Below are 19,614 nucleotides of genomic sequence, written 5' to 3' on the forward strand. Positions count from 1 at the left end.
GACGTCGACTCCTTATACAAAAATGTCTTTCTATATCGACTTCCTTCTCCACCCATTCAAAATCCAACGTATATAAACATAAAATAGCAAAATCTCACTGGCACTCTCAACACAACATGCAAGAATGGGACAGTTTAAGTAGAAATACTTTGATCGAATATAAAAAATATTTTTTTTTGCTTTGTATAAACTCACTTTTTTCCACATCCTACATGTATTTGTTAAACTTAAACAATGTTTGTAAATCCCAGGCCCTGAAGATGATCTCAATAAAGATCGAAAAGTTGGCAGGAAAAAGAAAATGTTTTTCTGAAACCTACATCACACCAGAACGTATCTCATGATTTCTGAATAATTATCGACTAAGGGTCACTAATCTTTTTTTTAGTAACCAGTTAAACTGGGTGGCACCAATGTTTTCTTTTAAAAGTAAGGGTTTTACGTATTTAGAAATATGTAATAGCCAAAAAAAAATAAAGCATAAAGAAAGTATAAAAAGAGAATTAATTTGACACTCAAGAGAATTTCTTTTGGGAGTGTGACAAATGGTAATAATCGTGTTTAATTCATTGATTTAAAGGGCTACGCACTGGACCTTCACCTTAAAGGGTTGTCACTCCCCAATTTGCTGACTCTAGGGCAGCGATTTCATCCTCTTTATGTGACTGAGTATCCCCTTTAAGTCAGATGCCCAGAAGATCATCGCTCCCCAACCAACTAAATTTGCTGACATTTAAATAAGTTAACCCTATTTAAACCAAATAGCAATAATAACAGATTTCGGTTGTCTGTTGGACTGGATTGTCCAACGCTCTTTGACCTGCAAGTTTGGTTAAGAAATCAGCCAAATCATATTGGACAGAGTTCATTACCAGCCAACCAGTTTAGCTTGCCTAGTGTGCAGTGGCCCCCCTAACAGCAAATATTCAATTGATAGATCATTATTTCCAGAGGAGCGGGAAGATACGAAAGGATAAAAACCAAAGAAAAAAGAGTCTTCACTTATTAAATTATTCTTAATTTGGAAATGAAACAATTTTATTATCTGTATAGCCAACAGAATTATAAAATGATACATAAAAGACCAATATCTAAACAATTTTAAAACTAAACAATATTTTAAATCTAATAAAAATTGAAACAGTTCAAACAAATATAATGACTGTTATTACATAAATATTTATCATTTACTTTTTAAATGTTTAAAATCTATACAATTTACTGTTATAAATACATATTGACACATCAATTATATATATGTATACATTTATTTCACTTAGTTGTTTGAAATTGGCTTATAAGATATGCAAAATTCATATTTTTCAAATATTAAAAAAAATTATCAAATCTCACTTTCTCTCCCTCACTCTCTTTTTCTCTCTCTCAACTTGATTAGTTTGTAAAAGCCAATACATTTTCAATAAATGGAAATATAAAAGTAATGTAATAATTATCTAACAAAAGAAAACAATATAATTTTACAAACTGTATACACATTTTAAAAATTCAATAACAATGTTATTTTATTAAAGACAAAAAAAGAAAACACTAAATTCAATTTAGTAGCTTAAAAGGTTGTCATAACATTAGATAAAAATTTGATGTGAGATTGTTTTTATACAATATTCAATAAATGCTTTGTAGATGGTAGATTTATAAACATGTATTGAAAGACACTCATTTCATTACAATATCAAATTCAAGGCACTAAAATTGACTTGGTTCTTTAATATTTATATATTTATAAAGAGCCTTAATGATATATATAATTTATGAACAAATTTTAATGATAGAACTGATGCAATTATTGTTTTAATTAACATGTATAATAATAAGCATACACCAGTTCAATGGTACAAAGTTCGTAACATAACTGCCCACATTTATACATACTAAAAACTGTAGGCGATATATAAACTATATACAAGAAAACGATACATAGAATTTCAACAACATTTTTATTCGATTACAATTATAAGTTTTAATAAAAACAGATATTTTTAAATTTTATATTTTATAATAAAAATTATCACATGATCTGCAAAGATAATACATCGGACTATTAGTGTGGCTGATGGATGAATTAATTCACTTAAGTATTATTTATTCATTTATGTATTATGTTCTTATACATTTTTGCCCTGTAAACTAAACAAAAGTTCAATACATTCCAAATTCTTTTCTATAAATTCATTACAAAAATGAATCAAGAGAGAACTCTTCAAAAAATATTTGAAGTTAACAGGATTTATTTAAAAAAAAAAAAAAAAAGTGATGTTTGCTGTATCAAACTTTTCTTAGGCCAACCATTAGGCAAAATTTACTCTTTAGATTTTTGCTACAACTTATTGTAAAAAAACTACTTAATTCAAACAAAAGTTCATAATTTTTCTGAATATCTTTTCACACTGTTTGTTTTTTTCATAAACAAGTAAAAATAAAAAAAGAAAAGGAAACTATCACATAAAATAAAAAATTCAGTAGACAGATTGAACAATTAAATATAGTGTAAAAATTAGTTGTAATTAAGTTTGAAAATAAGCCATACAGAATATCATCTACTGAATTTTTAATTTCACAATTACATACGATATAAATGTTTAAAGGCAAAAATCTCCTTAAAGTTTACAAAAACTTAGCGATTAAAATGGCACTTCAAAGTTATTGTAACAGTTTTAGACCAAAATTTTATATATGGTTTATAAATTTGCATCTTAACCACTCCATTACGGATATATAATGGTTTGAGCAAATAATAAAAAGATGACCCCCCCCCTAAAAAAAAGAAACCATAAATAATAAATAAAATATGGCTCACCACATAAATGGCTAGTTATTTAAAACAAATAACTAATGAGAGCACTGGCACAAATAACAATTTTGACAATTTTTCAAATATATTTAGGACGGAGATAATTATTGCTTTTATATCCCTTTGAAGTTAAAAATCCATTGTTTAAAAAAATATTACACCATGTTTTAAAAATTACTAGTCAAAAATGGTATAAATCAACTCTACCTACAACCTATCCATTGAATTAAGTAGTGAAATGCCGCTTGGACATTTTTTAAGTTTTCACGGACGGCGATACATTAACTTACTTTTTTAAATTATATATTTCATATATTAATAAAATTCATCATATATTTTATTATTTTAAAACACTTTTAAGTCTTTGTTGGGGTTTTAGAGCCAGGTGAGGCTGTTCCCAGGTTTGCTGTTTGGGTTTATAAGTGCTTGTACATCATCGAGTATATCACTTGTGAACTCTTCGCCCAGCTGAAAAACAAACGGAATCAATATAAATTTGCCACCTACTTTGTCATCGAATGCCTTTTAACTTTGCCAATTAAATTTATACCAAGAGACAAGGGTCTGGCAGAAAAACAAAGATATAAAATTAAATAAATGTAGTTTTACAATATCTAAATTTAAACGTCGGTCTGAGTTGCTTCCTTTGTAAAGCTGCCAAATAAAAATGAAAAAAAATGGAATACATAAAGGAATCGGGAATTTAAAATTATATTTATAGCACCATTCACCGGTTGCAATATTATTTATACGTGTTTGTCTTAGATCATAATTTACAAATGAGAAGAGATTTGAGCTAATTACTTGTGAAAATGATTTGTGGACTCACTTTGAAAAACATTTTAATATTAAGCAATTGATTTATTGATTGTATATTAAAAATAACAACACAACTATGGAATAGTAAATTATAAAAAATATTAATTACCTGAAGGGAGGGTACAAGATCATCGGTAGAATCAATGTTATCGCTTAGAGAAGTAATTTCATGTGAATCTAACGATGCAATCTCTGCGCCAGTTCCTCCTTCTGCAAACAAAAAATAAAACTGACTCGCAACATTCCTTCAAATAAAACTTGTAAGAATTATAATACTACCTTCTAAAATTAAAATAAACAACAATGTCAAAAATGTAAAGAGGTTGTAGGAGAAGAGTTGTAATCCTCACCTGATACGCCATCCATGTTGTCATCCATGGAAGACAGGAAGTCATCTGGTGTATGAGGTAGAGAGTAGCTATTTCCGAGACCCAGTCCACTGTCAGCAGACTCTTGTCTCGAATGATCAGCAAGGCCAGAAAGAAAAGGGTCAAGTCCTGTAGTAGCAGGTGCATCTCTAAGCATCAGTTCTTGCTGCAAAGGTCAAAAAACGTTAATTGTGTGTATTGATTGACCAGTGTTGACTAACAAGACAACAATCTGACACTAGTTGCATTTGGATCAATAAACAGTGAATCACCCTCGAATAAATTTTTAACTGTAGGTGACTGTGCAAAGCATGCCTGCATTTAAAAATCAATGAATAAAACTGAATACTATTAAAAAAATATATATTAAAAATCTCATAACATTACTAGATTTATCATAATGATCATATATCAAAATTAATACCCATTTTCAGATTAAATGGTTGGTTTATTGAGACTAGTCTTATTTTAGAATTGTTTGAGGAATTCGGCATAACAAACAGAGGTCTGAGAGTGAAGTGTAAACTTCTATTTTGTGAAGATTTCCTTTTTTGCAACTGTTATACATATGTATTAAATTTTATTTTCCCTTAAAACATTATGCAAAGCATTTTTCTTTTCATGATGATTGTCGTACGGAAGATGAAGAAACTTGTTTTTAGTAATAAAAAATAAAAAATAAAAGAGAGAGAGAGAGAGAGAGAGAGAGAGAGAGAGAGAGAGAGAGAGAGAGAGAGAGAGAAGAGGAGAGGAGAGAGAAAGAGAGAGAGAGAGAGAGAAAAGAGAAGAGGAGAGAAGAAAGAAAAAGAAATCTCATGACATTTCTTGTTTGATGGATTGTCAGTTTTAATAAGAAGTTCACATGGAACATATTACATTTCATATAAAATTACCATGCAGAACAATGTAGAAAAAATCATGTACAACTTACAGAATGTACACTTTTTTTTTTATTGTCATGCTAAATTTTTTAATTATTTGTTAATTAATGTTTTGAGCTTATATGTGCAAAACGTTTTTTCCTGATGAATGACTTATTGTTGTGTTTTATTTTCCCTGGAAATGATACAAAAACAATTCTTTTGGTGATGATTGTTGACTGAAGATGCAAAAACTTGTTTTTAGTAAAAAAAAAGTCATATAAAATCTCTTACTTTTCTGACTGATTGCCATGTAAAAAAAAAAAGTCAATTTTAATAAGGTCTTGTGAAATATAATATATTTCATGCTGTCAACTGTCATGCAGAACAATGTTTGAGTTAGAAATTGTATTGAAATATAAGTCTTCATAATGATGTTTTTATTTTAGTTTTATTTTTTAATTATGTGTTAATTTTTTTGATGTTAATTACCTACATGTGCGAGAATGTTTTTTGAATGAATATTACATTTTTTTAATGTCAATTTCTTGTTTTACAAACAAAACAAAAAAAAATTAAGAAGATAGTGTCATGAAGTTTTTAGTTGGAATTGTATCGCGAAATCAGGCATTTTTCACCATGGTACAGCAATGTTGAAGAATGTCTTCTTTGGCATAAATTGTCAAGGAAAACTGTTTTCTCATCATTTAAATGCAATAATTTATTATTCTGAATTTGAAGAATGAATTTGATCAGAAGATGGGTTTAAGAAAGAAATCTTGATTTTGGTGGAATTGACATTTAGAATTGTTTTTGAAAGGAATTGAAATATTAATGTTTGTTTATCCTGGAAAAGTCATGAGAAACCCTGTTTCCTAGATGGTTTATTGTCATATACAATTATAACAGTTTTGTTCAATTTTATAGATGCTGCTATTAATGTAGTTTTGTTTAAAACAAACAACTTTACTTTAAATACTACCATATATTTTTCCAAGATGTGTTCTCATTTTCCTTACATTTTGCAAGTTTTATGATTTTTTTGGGGAGTCAAGAGTTGAGTTAATGTGCAGAAGAATCTCATAAAATTAAAGAATTACTTATTGACTTTGAAATAACTTTTAATTTTAACTTTCTGGTTTCCATATTGAGTTTTATGGCACAAGGGCTTTAGTGTTGCTTTAGAACGTTGGTACTTTTGCCAAAAAAAACTTCCAACCTACTAACTTCGAATTATTTTTTGTTGGTATTCATATTTGTCAATTTACAAAAACATGAACAGACAAATTTTGGGTTTTAAATAATTTCTAATTTAATATCAAAACTGAATATTGAAAAATTACCTGTCTCATGATCTCTTGTTGCCTCAATTTCAATCTTTCTCTTTCCATTTGTAAAGATTGTAATCTGAGCTTCTGCTGTGTGGCCGCTTGTAGGTTTTGTGACTGGGTGAGCGGCTGCAGCCAGCCTGGAAGGGTTCCCGCTGCTGTCGGAGCTCTTTGGAGGTGAACGGCTATATGACAACAAAGATAAAAAGCAATCAAAGAAAGAACAATAGAGAGATAGAAAAACAATGTAGAAAAATAGTTTCTGTTGTTAATAAACACAAAGCTCTTGTGTGTGTGTACAAAATGAGCTTTAGGTTTAATTTTTTTGTAAATAAAAAGGTCCTACTTACGTATACGTGGGTCAAACCATGAAGTAGTCTTGGTCTGGTGGTTTATGAAATAAACTTCCCCTTCAGCGGTCGACGCCTGTTCCCATCCATCTGGCAATGGCCCGAGTGTTGCAGAACCAGCAGGCGATGAAACACCTCCGTTCTTACCTGGTACACACACACAATAAACCGCTCTTAGTCTAATATTATTCTATTATTATTAGTTTAAAAGACTTAATAAGTTAGTTTAAGAGAAACTATTTAAAATAATTAGGAAAAACTAATAACTAGACTTCATACTGGATAGTGGATTGTCTTTTAATGAACTGTAGGCTGATTTTTTTTGGTGTTTTTAATTATTTTAGACAAAATCAATAATGAAAGATTCCCTGTGAGATTATTATCACTGGAGTCAGCTTAAGTCACGGGCAGGTGAAGTGTTAACATTTACTGGTAAAAAAGTAAAGCAAAAAGTAAAAAAGTCTTCTGATAAAAATTGTATCTTGTTGAATGTACGCTTGTTGTTTAAGAACAAACAAACTTTTAATAATTAATTCAAAATTAAATATGAAACCTGAGTCATTTAAAGAAATAAAGATTGCGTTTTTATACGGGTTTACGCCATTTGAGGGTTGCATGGGCATGCATCATTTGGTCGGGGGTTTATCAGTATAGTATACTATACGACACGCTATCATATACCCTCAAGGGGGGGGGGGAATAGGAAATAATCATTAAAACGTCGAGAAAAAATATCTTCAGGTAACCCATAGTCAGGAAAAGCCGACGAGGCATTCGTGTCTGTCGGTGTCCTTTGAAGGCTCGAGCCTGGTTTTTTGTTGTGTGTATTCGTTCAATTTGGTAATTAAGGTAATCGACCGTTTGCTTTTGTCTATTGTACAGTTTTCAATGGCTACAAAGAAGAGGTTGCATGTTAATAAGATTGCTTTTGTCTGATGTTTCAGGTATTTTGTTTTACAAGTTTGTATTGGCGTGGGTCAGTGTGTGAAAGATGCGCTAAGAAATTGAATCGACCATCCTAAATGAAGGAAAAATTAAACCATAAATATTACCGAATTGTCGCATAAAAATGAGAAACTTTTTTCCTTGCATGACGTCGTTTGAAACGTTTAAAGAGGAAGTATAACAAAAAACTTTGGTTTTCAGGCAGAATTGTTATGTTGAAGGATGTTTTGGAAGTATTTTTCTATAAAAAACAGGACTTCTTTATGTGAAAAAAAGTCACATGAAATACATTTTTTATTAATGGAATTGTCTTGTAAAAGAATGCTTCTGACAGGAATTATCATGTAAAGCCTAGTTTTTTGTGTAAATTGACATGAAAAACATTTTTCTTCATTTATGGTATCGTGTTTAATAACATTTTTTGTTAAAGGAAATGGCATTGTGCAATTTATAACAAAGTTCTCAAAGAGGGGTGGCACGAAAACGATTTTAGTTATTGGGTGAACTGCCCTTAGAGACGAACGTTTCTGGAATTGATATTTCCGAATTTTTACTGTCTTTGTTTCATCCGCGTTTGATTTTTAATTATTGATTAATTTTTTTAAGCTGATATGTGCATGAACGTTTTTTCTAATGAATTGACTCATTACATTTTATTTTCCCTTGAAAGTTACGTGATGAATTCTTTTTGTGATGACTGTCAAGTGGAAGATGCAAAAACTTGTTTTTAGTTAAAACAGTCACATGAAATGTCTTGTTTTATTGTCGGATTATCTCGTAAAATAAACTTCATTTAAAAATTAAATGTATTGTCATTAAAATTTCAGTTTTAATAAGAAGGAGTCATATGAAACTTATATATTTTCCCTGAAACTGCCTCGCAGATCAATGTAGAAAAAACGTCATGTATAACTTATGGAATTTCACTGTCGTTTCTATCTTCTTGTTTGAGTTTATAATTATTTGTTAATTGATGTTTTGAGCTGATATGTGCAAGAAAGGTTTTAATAATGACACATTACATTTTATTTGCCCTTGAAATGTCACATGAAGAATTCGTCCTTTCGTGGTGATTGTCAAGTAGAAGATGCAAAAACTTGTTTTTAGTTAAAATAACTAAGCAAAACTAGTCACATGAAATGTCTTGTTTTCCTGACGGATTATCATGTAAAATAAAGCCAAGCAGATCAATGCAGAAAAAAATGTTTTTTACTTATTAATTAATTTTTAATTATTTGTTAATTAATGTTTCGAGCTGATATTGCAAGAAAGTGTTTCTGATGAATTGACTTATTACATTTTAATCTTTTCTAGAAATGTCAATTTCTTGTTTTTTTTTTTTAAAATGAAGAAGATTTTTAGTTGGAATCGTAACGCGAAATCAGGCATTTTTTTCCCATGGTACTGCATGCTGAAGAATGTCTGAGGCATAAATTGTCATGGAAACTATGTTTTCTCGTTCATTTAAATGGAATAATTTATTAATTTTAGTGGCGTGTATTTTTTAGAATTCGTGTATGAATATGATAAGAAAGACTATTAAAATATGTTTTTTCTTTAAAAAGATTCACTTGGAGCATGAATTCATTTTGTGTTTGTGTGATAAAACATGATGTACAACCTTGTTTTTCGTTTAAATTTTCCGGGAACATCGTGCTTTTTTTGTGATGTCATGTAAAATCTTGTTTTTAGTGTAATATTAATTCTATTTTATCCTAGAAAAGTCACGTGAAAACCCTGTTTCCATGATGGTCATAAACAATTCTTTTTTATATTATGCTTTTCATGTAAAACAATGTTAACGAAAATAACGTTTGTTTGAAATGATTATGGCTTTCGTTTTAAAAAATATGACTACAATATTATTAATCCTTGAATTAATAATATAAAAATTGCTATTATTGTGAAGCCAATTTTATTAGTTGTTCCAAAAGTTCCAAAAAGTTATTTGGAAAAAAATGACAACGAATCAATAAGTGCACAGCCATAGTGAAATCTTAATACAACCAGTGAAATACTTTTTTTTAAATGGAATGTCGATATGGTTAAAAGCAGCAAAGTCTATTCACAGTTTCTCAAGAAAATGAAGAATAACAAAGTGTATGTTTACAAAGCCTGTTCAAAACTATGCAATCCACTGTTTATTTAGATCTTTTGTGTTGATTAAACAAGAGGCCGAAGTAAGGTATTACAATTAGAATTTGTTTTTCCTTTATGCTTAAGTTTAACATTCAGTACCTTAAGTCTTGGCAAGGGGGGTTGTAATGTCTTTTAAGATTGACCAATGTTCAAAGGAGGAGAGCAATAGATTTTACAATTTTCAACTAAATCCTGAATTTTCTATGAGTTTTTCTTGAAATGAGGCAGATATATGGCAATATATATACTATTGGGTTGTCCGGAAAATAATGCAGGATTTTAAGTTTTCATTAAAAAAAATCTATATAAAATATTCTGTTTACGTTTACAGGATTACTCATNGGAAATTATTTTGATTAAAGAACATTGCTTTAAAGTAACTAGTTTCTTTTTTTTTGTTTAATACCAAAATCCTGCATTATTTTCCGGACAACCCAATACTATGGTGTGAATTTATGAGTATTTACTGTTCAATATAGGTTTAGAACTGACATTTCCCTAAGTGCAAAGCACAAGTCAAGCTTTTCCGAGTAAAATCGGTTTGTTGAGAGATGGAGTGGGAACTTTTTAGCGAGACGGCGTCTGGGATGTTTACAGCCTTGTCTTGGAGCCTGTCCAGGCTCATGGCCCCTACGATATTTTCGACGATAGGGCCAGACGGTCTACTTACAGGCAATAAATAAATGAGAGAAGAAGCGAGAGAAAAAGAAAAGGGACAAGAAAAAAACCCGACGGTAAAAAACGAGGTGCGAACTTTCGGCAGGACGATAGGGATTTGAGCTATAATCGTAGAGGGTAAAATTTTCAAAAACTATTTAATTGTATCTATTAAGGTGGTGTGGTGAGTCGTGTGGTTATCTACTACTTTTCGAAATAGAATCCATGTGTAGGCATGCTACATCCTGCCGCTGTAAATTGCCCTGCCCTTGGCGGTTTCCACAATGAACTCTTTTCACACACTCGGCGACTTCCTTTGGGTAAAACTGCTTTCCTCGGTTTAAAATTAGCCAAGGAAGTTATTATAAATAATATTATACGGAATAAAACGTGAGAATGCTAAACATATACCCCATTCTGCCAACAAACAAAGCATGATAGCGGAAGTAAATGATTCACAATATTTGTTATTTTTCGTGCTGATAAAGCCCGCTTTAAGGAAAAACCCGATTTGTACGTTTTCTAAGATTCTAGAATTGACGATAAAATGGAGGTTGTATAATTTGGAGAAAACAAAACAAAAATAATACTATAACAAAAAGTAGCACACAGAAAACCCCACATACTTAAAGTTTTTGTTCAAATATCTGGAGATGCATGGGCATGGAAAACAAAAAAAATTTCTGAGCAATAGTGGAGACTACTGACAGACCTCACGTAAAGAATATAAATTTCAAAAAAAGCCCTACCAACATTCTATTTTTAGATCCGACTCTTACCTTCTGAATCAATTGTTTACAATTCAAGTTCACCAATGTATACAGCTCTTTAAAAAGAACAAACATTATTTAACAGGTTAAAGCCAGACGCGCTCTTATTTTCCTCTCATTCACGCCACTCTTACACTTCTCTTAATGCGTTTCCCTTATCTCTCATTCAGATGAGAAATATCTTATCTCTCAACTCTCTCTAATTCACTCTGTTGCTCACCTAAGTCAAGAATCTCTTTCCATCTTTCAATACACACCATTTCTTTTATGATTTACTGTTAAGTTCATACTTCTTTCATTCTCCTTCTTATTCGCAATGCACTCTTGCTTTCCTATCATTCGCACTCTTAAATCACCATTCTTTATTCACGCTCAATTCATTTACATCGACTCATCATTCACGTTGTTTCTCTCACATTCACAATATTTACTTCCAATTAGTTTACCCTCTTACAGTTATTCACATCCTTTATTCAACATTCACGGTCCTTTCTCACATTCACAATATTTACATCCCATTTGCTCGTACTCACACCCTTACTCATCATTCACGTTATTTCCCTAATATTCAAATATTTACTTCCCATTAGCTTAACTCTCACACATTCATTTGCACCCTTATTTATAATTCAAGTTCCTTTCTCACATTCACAATATTTGCTTCCATTAGCTTCACATTCATCATTAACGTTCCTTCAGTTGATCTCAATCTCTTTTATATCCTCACTACTCTCTCTCTCTCTCTCTCTCTCTCTCTCTCTCTCTCTCTCTCTCTCTCCTCTCACTATCTATCTATCTATATCTACCTCCATCTTTCCTCTTTCTTTGATGGATTTTGAAAGGCTAGTAACGATTACATAAACAAAATTGTCAACCTTACCCAAAGCTTACCCGTCACACATTCATTTGCACCCTTACTCATAATTCAAGTTCCTTTCTCACATACACAATATTTACATCCATTAGCTTACACACACTCGTTCATCATTAACGTTCCTTCCGTCAATATCAATCTCTTTTATATCGTCACTAACTCATTCTCTCTCTCTCTCTCTCTCTCTCTCTCTCACACTCTTTCTTTAACTTTCTCTTTTATCTTTTAGTACTACCTCTCTAACTCAAGTTTCTATCTTTTCCTCGTTTATCACCTCTCTCTCCATCACTCTCACTATTTCTCTCTCTCTCCCTCTTTATCATTACTCTTTAACGTTCTCTTTGACTGATATCTTTTGGTACTACCTCTCTAACTCAAGTTTCTATCTCTTCCTCGTCTATCATCTCTCCCTCCCTCCATCTCTCTCACTCTCTCTCCATCTCTCTCACTCTCTCTTCATCTCTCTCGTTAACACTACTCTTTAACTTTCTCTTTGTCTTCTATTTTTTAATACTGCCTTTCTAACTCTGGTTTCTATCTTTTCCTCGTCTATCATGCCTCTCTATCCGTAAAAAAAAAAAAAAATAAGACAAGTTGTATGCGCTAATTAAGAGCAGATCACATACTGAGTTTCCAGGGAAAGATAGCACAAATTGCTAAAATACAAAGGTGCCCGTTAAAAATCGTTCTGTACGTAGATAAGGCACGGACGAGTTGTTTTGACTCGGGACCGTAAATAAATTCACTTTTAAGAGTTTCGTTAAAGGTGGGGAACATCGCGATTACTGCCGTTTCCAGTCTTCAGAGCGATAATTCACGGATTCTTTTCACGAGTCAAAATCCGGCAAACATGCTCACACGTGATCAAAAATAGTCGACCGCTTCCGGCCGAGGGAAATAAATAACTGTGAATAAAATCCACTTACTGCATTCAAATGGACTCTAATAATAAACAGGTGCAGCAGTACGCATTATTACTGGTCATCCTTTTATATTCTTCGGTTATATGTAATAACGGCGTTTTTTTGCACTGCGTCCCGAGTGGACGTGGTGGGTCGCCTCGCTCGTTCGGTGATCCCTGGGAACAGGGACATTAAGTCTTCTTGGTCGTTTTTCTCGATCATGGCGTAAATTCAAAACTCGTCCACCAAGGACAAAGAGGGAGAGACGAGGCAGATCCAAAGATTATCAGTAATGGCCAAACTGACAAACGGACCCCATCAATTCGCAGACCACCCAGGAGGTTAATACGTAGCAAAGGTCTCAAATAGAATCGAATAGAAATAGTAATCTGAGCTCAACAACCAGCCCTATCTGAATTTGTATAAACAGAAAATTTGGGGATATCAAAAGCCTGCTTCACTTTTGATTCCTTGGATTGGTGGCTGTGATAATAGTTGATTCTAAACACAAAAACTATATAAATTTTTAGATGGGACATACTATCAATTTCGCCTAAAAGAAATCTTACAATACGTCCAATATTGCTTGTTTTGTACTTTACTGTCAATTATAATACAACGGTACACGATCTTTCCAAACTGATTAATAATCACCGTTTAACAACCTGGTAGACTTTCGTGATTGAACATACAAATGCGCTATTTGGGAATGTACCCTGATAATGTCAATAAAGGGGGTTTTGTGTGCCGAAATGGGCGTTGCCGGTTGACCGCGATTTTCCATATCCTAGAAAAGGTCACCGGTTAAATTTAACTAAGAGTAATGTCACGTTCTTCAGCCTAGGCGCTAATAGCTTGAAACATCCAGTGTTCTTCTAATGTAAACGCAAAGTGGCATGCAGAACATAATGATTTAAATGGATAAAGGTGAGAAAAGTGAGCGAGCTCATTGACTGACTTTGGTGCGGTTGAGGCGAGGTAGGAGGGTGCGGTGATGTCGGTACTGTGTTCAGCATTTCTTGACTCCTCTGCTGCTGGGCCGCTGCTGTTTTTCTCGGATCTTCCCATGTCGTCGTTTGTGTGATATGACTGTAACAAAAAGAAAAAGGAGAAAATTAATATTATTCATTTCTAACGGGCGTATGCAATAGATATGGTCAAAGTGACAAGCCTTGGCTACATTATTTAACATAAAATTAAGAGTAAATCTTTTTCAACTCGATTCGCTTTGTGAAAACAAAAGAAAAGAGCTGTAATTTAAGGTAGAAATCAAGAAGGAAGCGAGAGGGCAAATAATAGGTTAATCGTAAGGAAATGAGTAATTAGCATTTGACTGTCTACACCCACGGTTTCCAAGGACGGCTGCGGGTCATTCGAAATGCGACGTTCCCCGATGTATTATTCAATTTGTATTGTCTCTAGTAAATCATTCATGTTTGAAGAAAGGGGAAGAGTTGAATGTCATTTCGGCAAATGCCAGGTAAGACAATGGAGAACGGAGAAGAAATTCTTGGGCAACCTTCCGACACCTTTCCCGTCCCACCGACTTGCCGGATGTTTGGATAAGCTGGGACAATGGTTGTACAATATTTTGATTTAACACTACTGACGATGAAAAGTGGGCCGGACAATAGAAATTCGTTTGGAATACTCCTGTGATTTGGGATCCGCGGTTCCAGAACCCTCGTTTTGTCACATTAGCGGTTCTGGATTTGATTCCAAGCAATTTAAGAATTTTCTTGGAAAACTGTATGAAAACAGTTTTCTAAGCAATTTTTTATCGGTGATCTGTTTGTATCAGATATCTTGGTTTCGCTTTTACCGTTTTATGGTTTGTCAGCTCAGCGACTCTCAATCGGATGTCTGCGCGTTTTCTCTCCCGTTCTTCCTGTAAGCCCTGGTGTTTTTGGATCGTTTGACCATTGCAGTTAATTCAGAGAACTTTAGAGTCTTTTATATATATGCAGTTATACAGGTTTATTTGCCAATGTGATACTTTTTGAATGTTGGTTGTTGGATTGGACAGTTTTGAACCTTTAATATTGGAAACTTCCTCTTCTTTTGGATTTATAAATTATTTAAAAATTTTCAAAAATATAGGAACGAAAAATTTATTTAACTATAAAGAAATACAATACAAAAAAAGGAGATCAACATTGATAATAACTCCGTTGTATTTAGTTATTAGGTGGTCTATTGACAAAATTACTACTTTCAATTAATTCATCTTTTTATGTAAGGTTTTGCTTGAAATGGAAAAGTTAGTGTCACGAGCGGGATTCGAACCCACGACCGGGATGGTTACATATCCAAATAAATACTAAATACAGAAGTAAACATATTAAAATTAAGCAAAATATTACTTTTTAATAAATGAAAATTAATTAGAATTAAATTCATTCACCAAAAACGTGGTGAATTTTCTGTTTTAAAGCAGCAATGGCTTATGAATAAAAATCATCCCAACTGTCTCCATTTAAAATGGCTGAACACTGATCATTAGATCATAAAATTAGAACTTCTGTTTTAATAAATCAAACGAAAATCTGCCAGGATAGAACATTCGCCTATAAAATGCATTACAGTTTACATTGCAGCGATCATCCGAGTTCACTGTACCAATACTTGGAGGAAAAAGGGTCGTTTTACTGTATATAATTTTGTGTCTCTGGCATGTGCTGAGAGTGAAAGTATTTACAAGCGTGAATGTGTTGTATGAGAGGGCCTATGGCAAAGTACCCCATAGACCATCAACTAGGAATACTAGGAATAAAGGGTGATGAAGGAATATCGAGTACTCCACCACCAATTGAGTGAATTATTTGTAAATAGGAAAAAATTAATTTTAAGAATGAGAGTGTGAATGGTTTTGGTTCTAGAAACTACGTAGGTGGGTGCTGAATTGACCTAGGTGTTGACACAGCACCCGGACCTCAGCCTCGGTGGCTGGGGAGAAAAAACTGCGAGAAGTGATAGGCTCAACTTTTCACGTGTGAATTTGCGCTTTATAAATCCAAAATCAGCCTTTCAAATTATTTAATTATGTGTGGTGTTTAGTGATCGTTAGTTAATGATTATTTGGAAATCGTGAGATGAGGTCTGGTGTGGTTTTAGAAAACATTTTCTTTATCGTGCCAACGTTTCGATCTTTATTAAGATTTAATATTTGTGTGTCGTGGTACTCTCAATATGACACACAAGAATGACACATCTACACAGAAAACAAACAATTTGAGCCCTGAAGATGTTCTCTATGAAGAACGAAACGTTGGCACGATAAAGTTTTTCTAAAACCTACGTTACAGCAGACCCACATCTTACAATCTCCAAATAATTATTTAATTATACTAAATTCACTAATTTCGTGGTCCCCTTGACCAATTAATAAATTACAATTAAGGTTTTTAGTTGAGATAAAAAAGTCAATGGCACGAGCGGGATTCGAACCCACGATCTTCGGCTAGATACGCCGCCGCTGCTCTACCACTCGAGTTATCGTGACCTCGATCCACTCGGACACCGATTGGATCCAATCCGATTACACATTTAAAAAATGGCAAAAAGGAGGGAAAACTCAAAACGTGGGATTGAGATAAGAAGTTGGTGTCCGAGTGGATCGAGTAGTAGAGCAGCGGCGAATCTAGCCGAAGATCGTGGGTTCGAATCCCGCTCGTGCCATTGACTTTTTTTATATCAACTAAAAACCTTAATTAATTTTAATTATATTATTTATTCTATCTTTCCACCATACAATGTACAATTTAGTGATAATAAATGGCTAAATATAAAGAAAAATATTTTAAAAACTTAAATATCGTCTACTTTTCTTGTAAATAATGTTTACATGGCAAACATGGATTTTTGAAAGATCTTTGACCTTCTTTCCTTTCTTACCAGAAATTGATCGGAAAGTAAGTTCAAAAGGAAGTTAAAAATCGGCATCAATCCGTCCCAAACGGACAGAATCACGGCTCAGCAGGTTTCGAAAACCCGATCTGATTTGGCAAAACCGGAAAGGGCATTTTCACCTTGCGATGACATTTGATTACGAAGGCGTTTTTATTTGTTTGTCACACTTTTATTTTCCTTGTTCTTTCCAAATCTTATCCGCAATGACTGTCCTGCCCACCTGGCTCGTACCGTACAAAGAATCCTATCAGAAAACGTGCCTCGCAAAGAATTAAACGGTCCATCCGATACAGAAACGATTGTTATTCGAATGGCGTCTCCCAACCGTCACAGGGGTTGGGTCCGCTAATTAAACACATTAAAATAATATTCTTTGTTTATACAGCAACAATTAATTTTAATATTTTAAATAATGGTTCTTAAACTATAAATCCAGCCAGGTCTGCTTTGTATTCTGTTACAGAGCATCAACATAAATCAGTATTCATTAGAGTTCGTGGTCCGAGTGACCGAATAACTTTTTTCAATTAATTAATCTTTATGTAAGGTATGGGATGAGATAGAAAAGTCAGCGACACGAGAGGGATTCGAACCCATGACCCTCGGCTAAATTCGCCGCTGCTCTACCACTTGAGCTATCGATCCATTCGAAGAAAATAGTTATTCGGTCAATCGGACCACGACACCTCTCCGTGGCCATTTCATTTGTCGCCGAGAATCGAATAGATTACACATTTGAAGCATGGTAAAAAGGAGGAAAAATTCGAAAGGTGAGGTTTTGAGATGGGAAGTTAGTGTCCGAGTGGATCGAAGTCACGATAGCTCAAGTGGTAGGTAGCTGCGTATTTAGCCGAGGGTCATAAGTTCAAATCCCGCTCGTGACGCTGTCTTTTCTATCTCATCTAATACCTTACATAAAGATTAATTAATTGAATGAATCAGTATATTTTGTACTTATTGGGTATAAAATTGAGACGAATCGATGCGATCCATGCCCATACTGTTAAGAGATAATTTATTTCCATAATTAATATAATACGTGTAAATACCCATATGCATTTCGATCAGGGTAAAAGTCCGTGCGAGTAAATTGCAAGTTAAAACAGGGAAATTCTATTTACCAATACCGATATGGAGGTTCATTTAATCCATTTCCTGGTTCCACAGATCGGAGAACAGAAACGACTGTTTAAACTAAGAGAAGGTCATTACGAAAAGGAAATTGGAAATGGTCAATTATCAAATTACTGCTGAACGAAATTATTAAAAAAAAAAAAGCACACGAGAAAACGAAAAGCAGTAATGCTACACCGAATCGGTAAATACAGCCGATGATTGATGAATGGTACCAACAAGATTTTACTTTATTCAGTATACCCTTGTCTTTTATAGTACATTTGTATCAATTACTTTTCTTAAAGAGACAATTTTCTTTTTTCAGTTCAAAAAACTTTTTAACGTGATATCGGTTGGTTATTGGATGGAACAAGTGTTTTTTTGAAGCTAACCCTTCCCTGGGCCGTGTGTGTTTGTATGTCCATGATTCTGTGAAAAGTTCGATGACCTCTTTAAACCACCGGTTCGTGGGCTCTCTCGCTCTTGTCGCTTCTTCTTCGGCCTCCTCCTCCCGACGACAATTTTCTCAGTACCACTTCTCGTACTCCATCTGGGAAAAGGCGGCCAAGAGAGGTGCGGAAGGGTAAAATCCCCTGTATTAAATGCTGCTTGAATGCATCGATTCGGTAAACACGGCCAGTGATTGATGAATGGTACCAACAAGATTAATGAGATAACTTATCTCTCGCATTGACGCAAACAAGGTGAAGTTGTGGCTAAGTGTTTTATCTTCTTTCAATTATCATTTTTTAAGCGACACGCTGTTATAATTTTTGTACTAATTGAAAAATTATTAATTTGATTCTTGGAGCATCAAGGGCCAAGAATAAAGCAACTTAAAATGGATATTAGGACAATTATTATACACGGTGTATGAACTTTTAAGTCCACTCATTTAGTTCGAAAACGATTAACTTTAGCAAATAATCGTCTTTACAAACCTCAATTTTGGCTAGGAATCGCGTGGAGGTAACAGACTGAACATAACTTTCTTATCTAGCCGGGAAATGACACTAACTTTGTTATTTTAATTAATTAATCTTTTAAGTAAGGTATTTGTCGAAATAAAAAAGTCAGTGTCACGAGCGGGATTCGAACCCACGACCTTCGGATAAATACGCCGCTGCTCTACCACTTGAGCTATCGTGACTTCGATCCACTCGGACATCAACTTCCCATCTCAACCCCACCTTTTGAATTTTCCCTCTTTTTTGCCATTTTTCAAATGTCGTAATCTATTTCATTCTCGGCGACAAATGAAATGGCCACGGAGAGCTTTAGTGAAGTATACTTCATTTTCCTTATTAAATCGATTAGGTTTCGTGGTCCGATTGACCAAATAAATTCTTTTTAATTAATTAATCTTTTAAGAAAGGTATACTGTCGAGATAAAAAAGTCAATGTCACGAGCGGGATTCGAACCCACGATAGCTCAAGTGGTGAAGCAGCGGTGTATTTAGCCGAAGGTCGTGGGTTCGAATCCAACTCGTGACGCTGACTTTTATATCTCATCCAATACCTTACATAAAGATTAATTAATTGAATAAATCAGTATATTTTGTACTTATTGGGTATAAAATTGAGTTCGATTCTAGAGCTTATTATATGCCACTTTTACTGAAAGGAAAATTTTTATAGTATCGACCATTTCTGAGTTAAGCCCGACGGAAAAGCGTGAGGGGTATGCTTTTTGTAACAAGATGGCCCTCCCAGTTTATTTCGAAAACGATTAGCACCAAGTTAATTTAGCAAAGGAATCGTCGCA

At 33.5% G+C, this 19,614-nt stretch overlaps 1 protein-coding gene across 2 annotated transcripts in view; it reads right to left on the reverse strand.

Moving 5' to 3' along the window:
* Nucleotides 1-2,470: 2,470 nt before the first annotated feature.
* The window catches only part of LOC106662270 (transcriptional coactivator YAP1-A-like), a 65,359-nt gene continuing 48,215 nt past the window's right edge, over nucleotides 2,471-19,614 (reverse strand). The window contains exons 2-7 of one of the 2 annotated variants that reach the window (XM_014386241.2): nucleotides 13,783-13,913; nucleotides 6,538-6,684; nucleotides 6,203-6,372; nucleotides 3,982-4,165; nucleotides 3,741-3,841; nucleotides 2,471-3,280 (exon numbers count right to left, since the gene is read on the reverse strand). In XM_014386241.2, coding sequence (XP_014241727.1) covers nucleotides 3,188-3,280; nucleotides 3,741-3,841; nucleotides 3,982-4,165; nucleotides 6,203-6,372; nucleotides 6,538-6,684; nucleotides 13,783-13,913 — 826 coding nt within the window. In that variant the 3' untranslated portion in view covers nucleotides 2,471-3,187. The remainder of the gene's footprint in view (nucleotides 3,281-3,740; nucleotides 3,842-3,981; nucleotides 4,166-6,202; nucleotides 6,373-6,537; nucleotides 6,685-13,782; nucleotides 13,914-19,614) is intronic. The other variant, XM_014386242.2, reaches the window with a different exon arrangement.

The sequence above is a fragment of the Cimex lectularius genome, unplaced genomic scaffold (genome assembly GCF_000648675.2).
Source record: "Cimex lectularius strain Harlan isolate CLEC.00 unplaced genomic scaffold, Clec_2.1 scaffold19, whole genome shotgun sequence".
Classification (NCBI taxonomy): Eukaryota; Metazoa; Arthropoda; class Insecta; order Hemiptera; family Cimicidae; genus Cimex; species Cimex lectularius.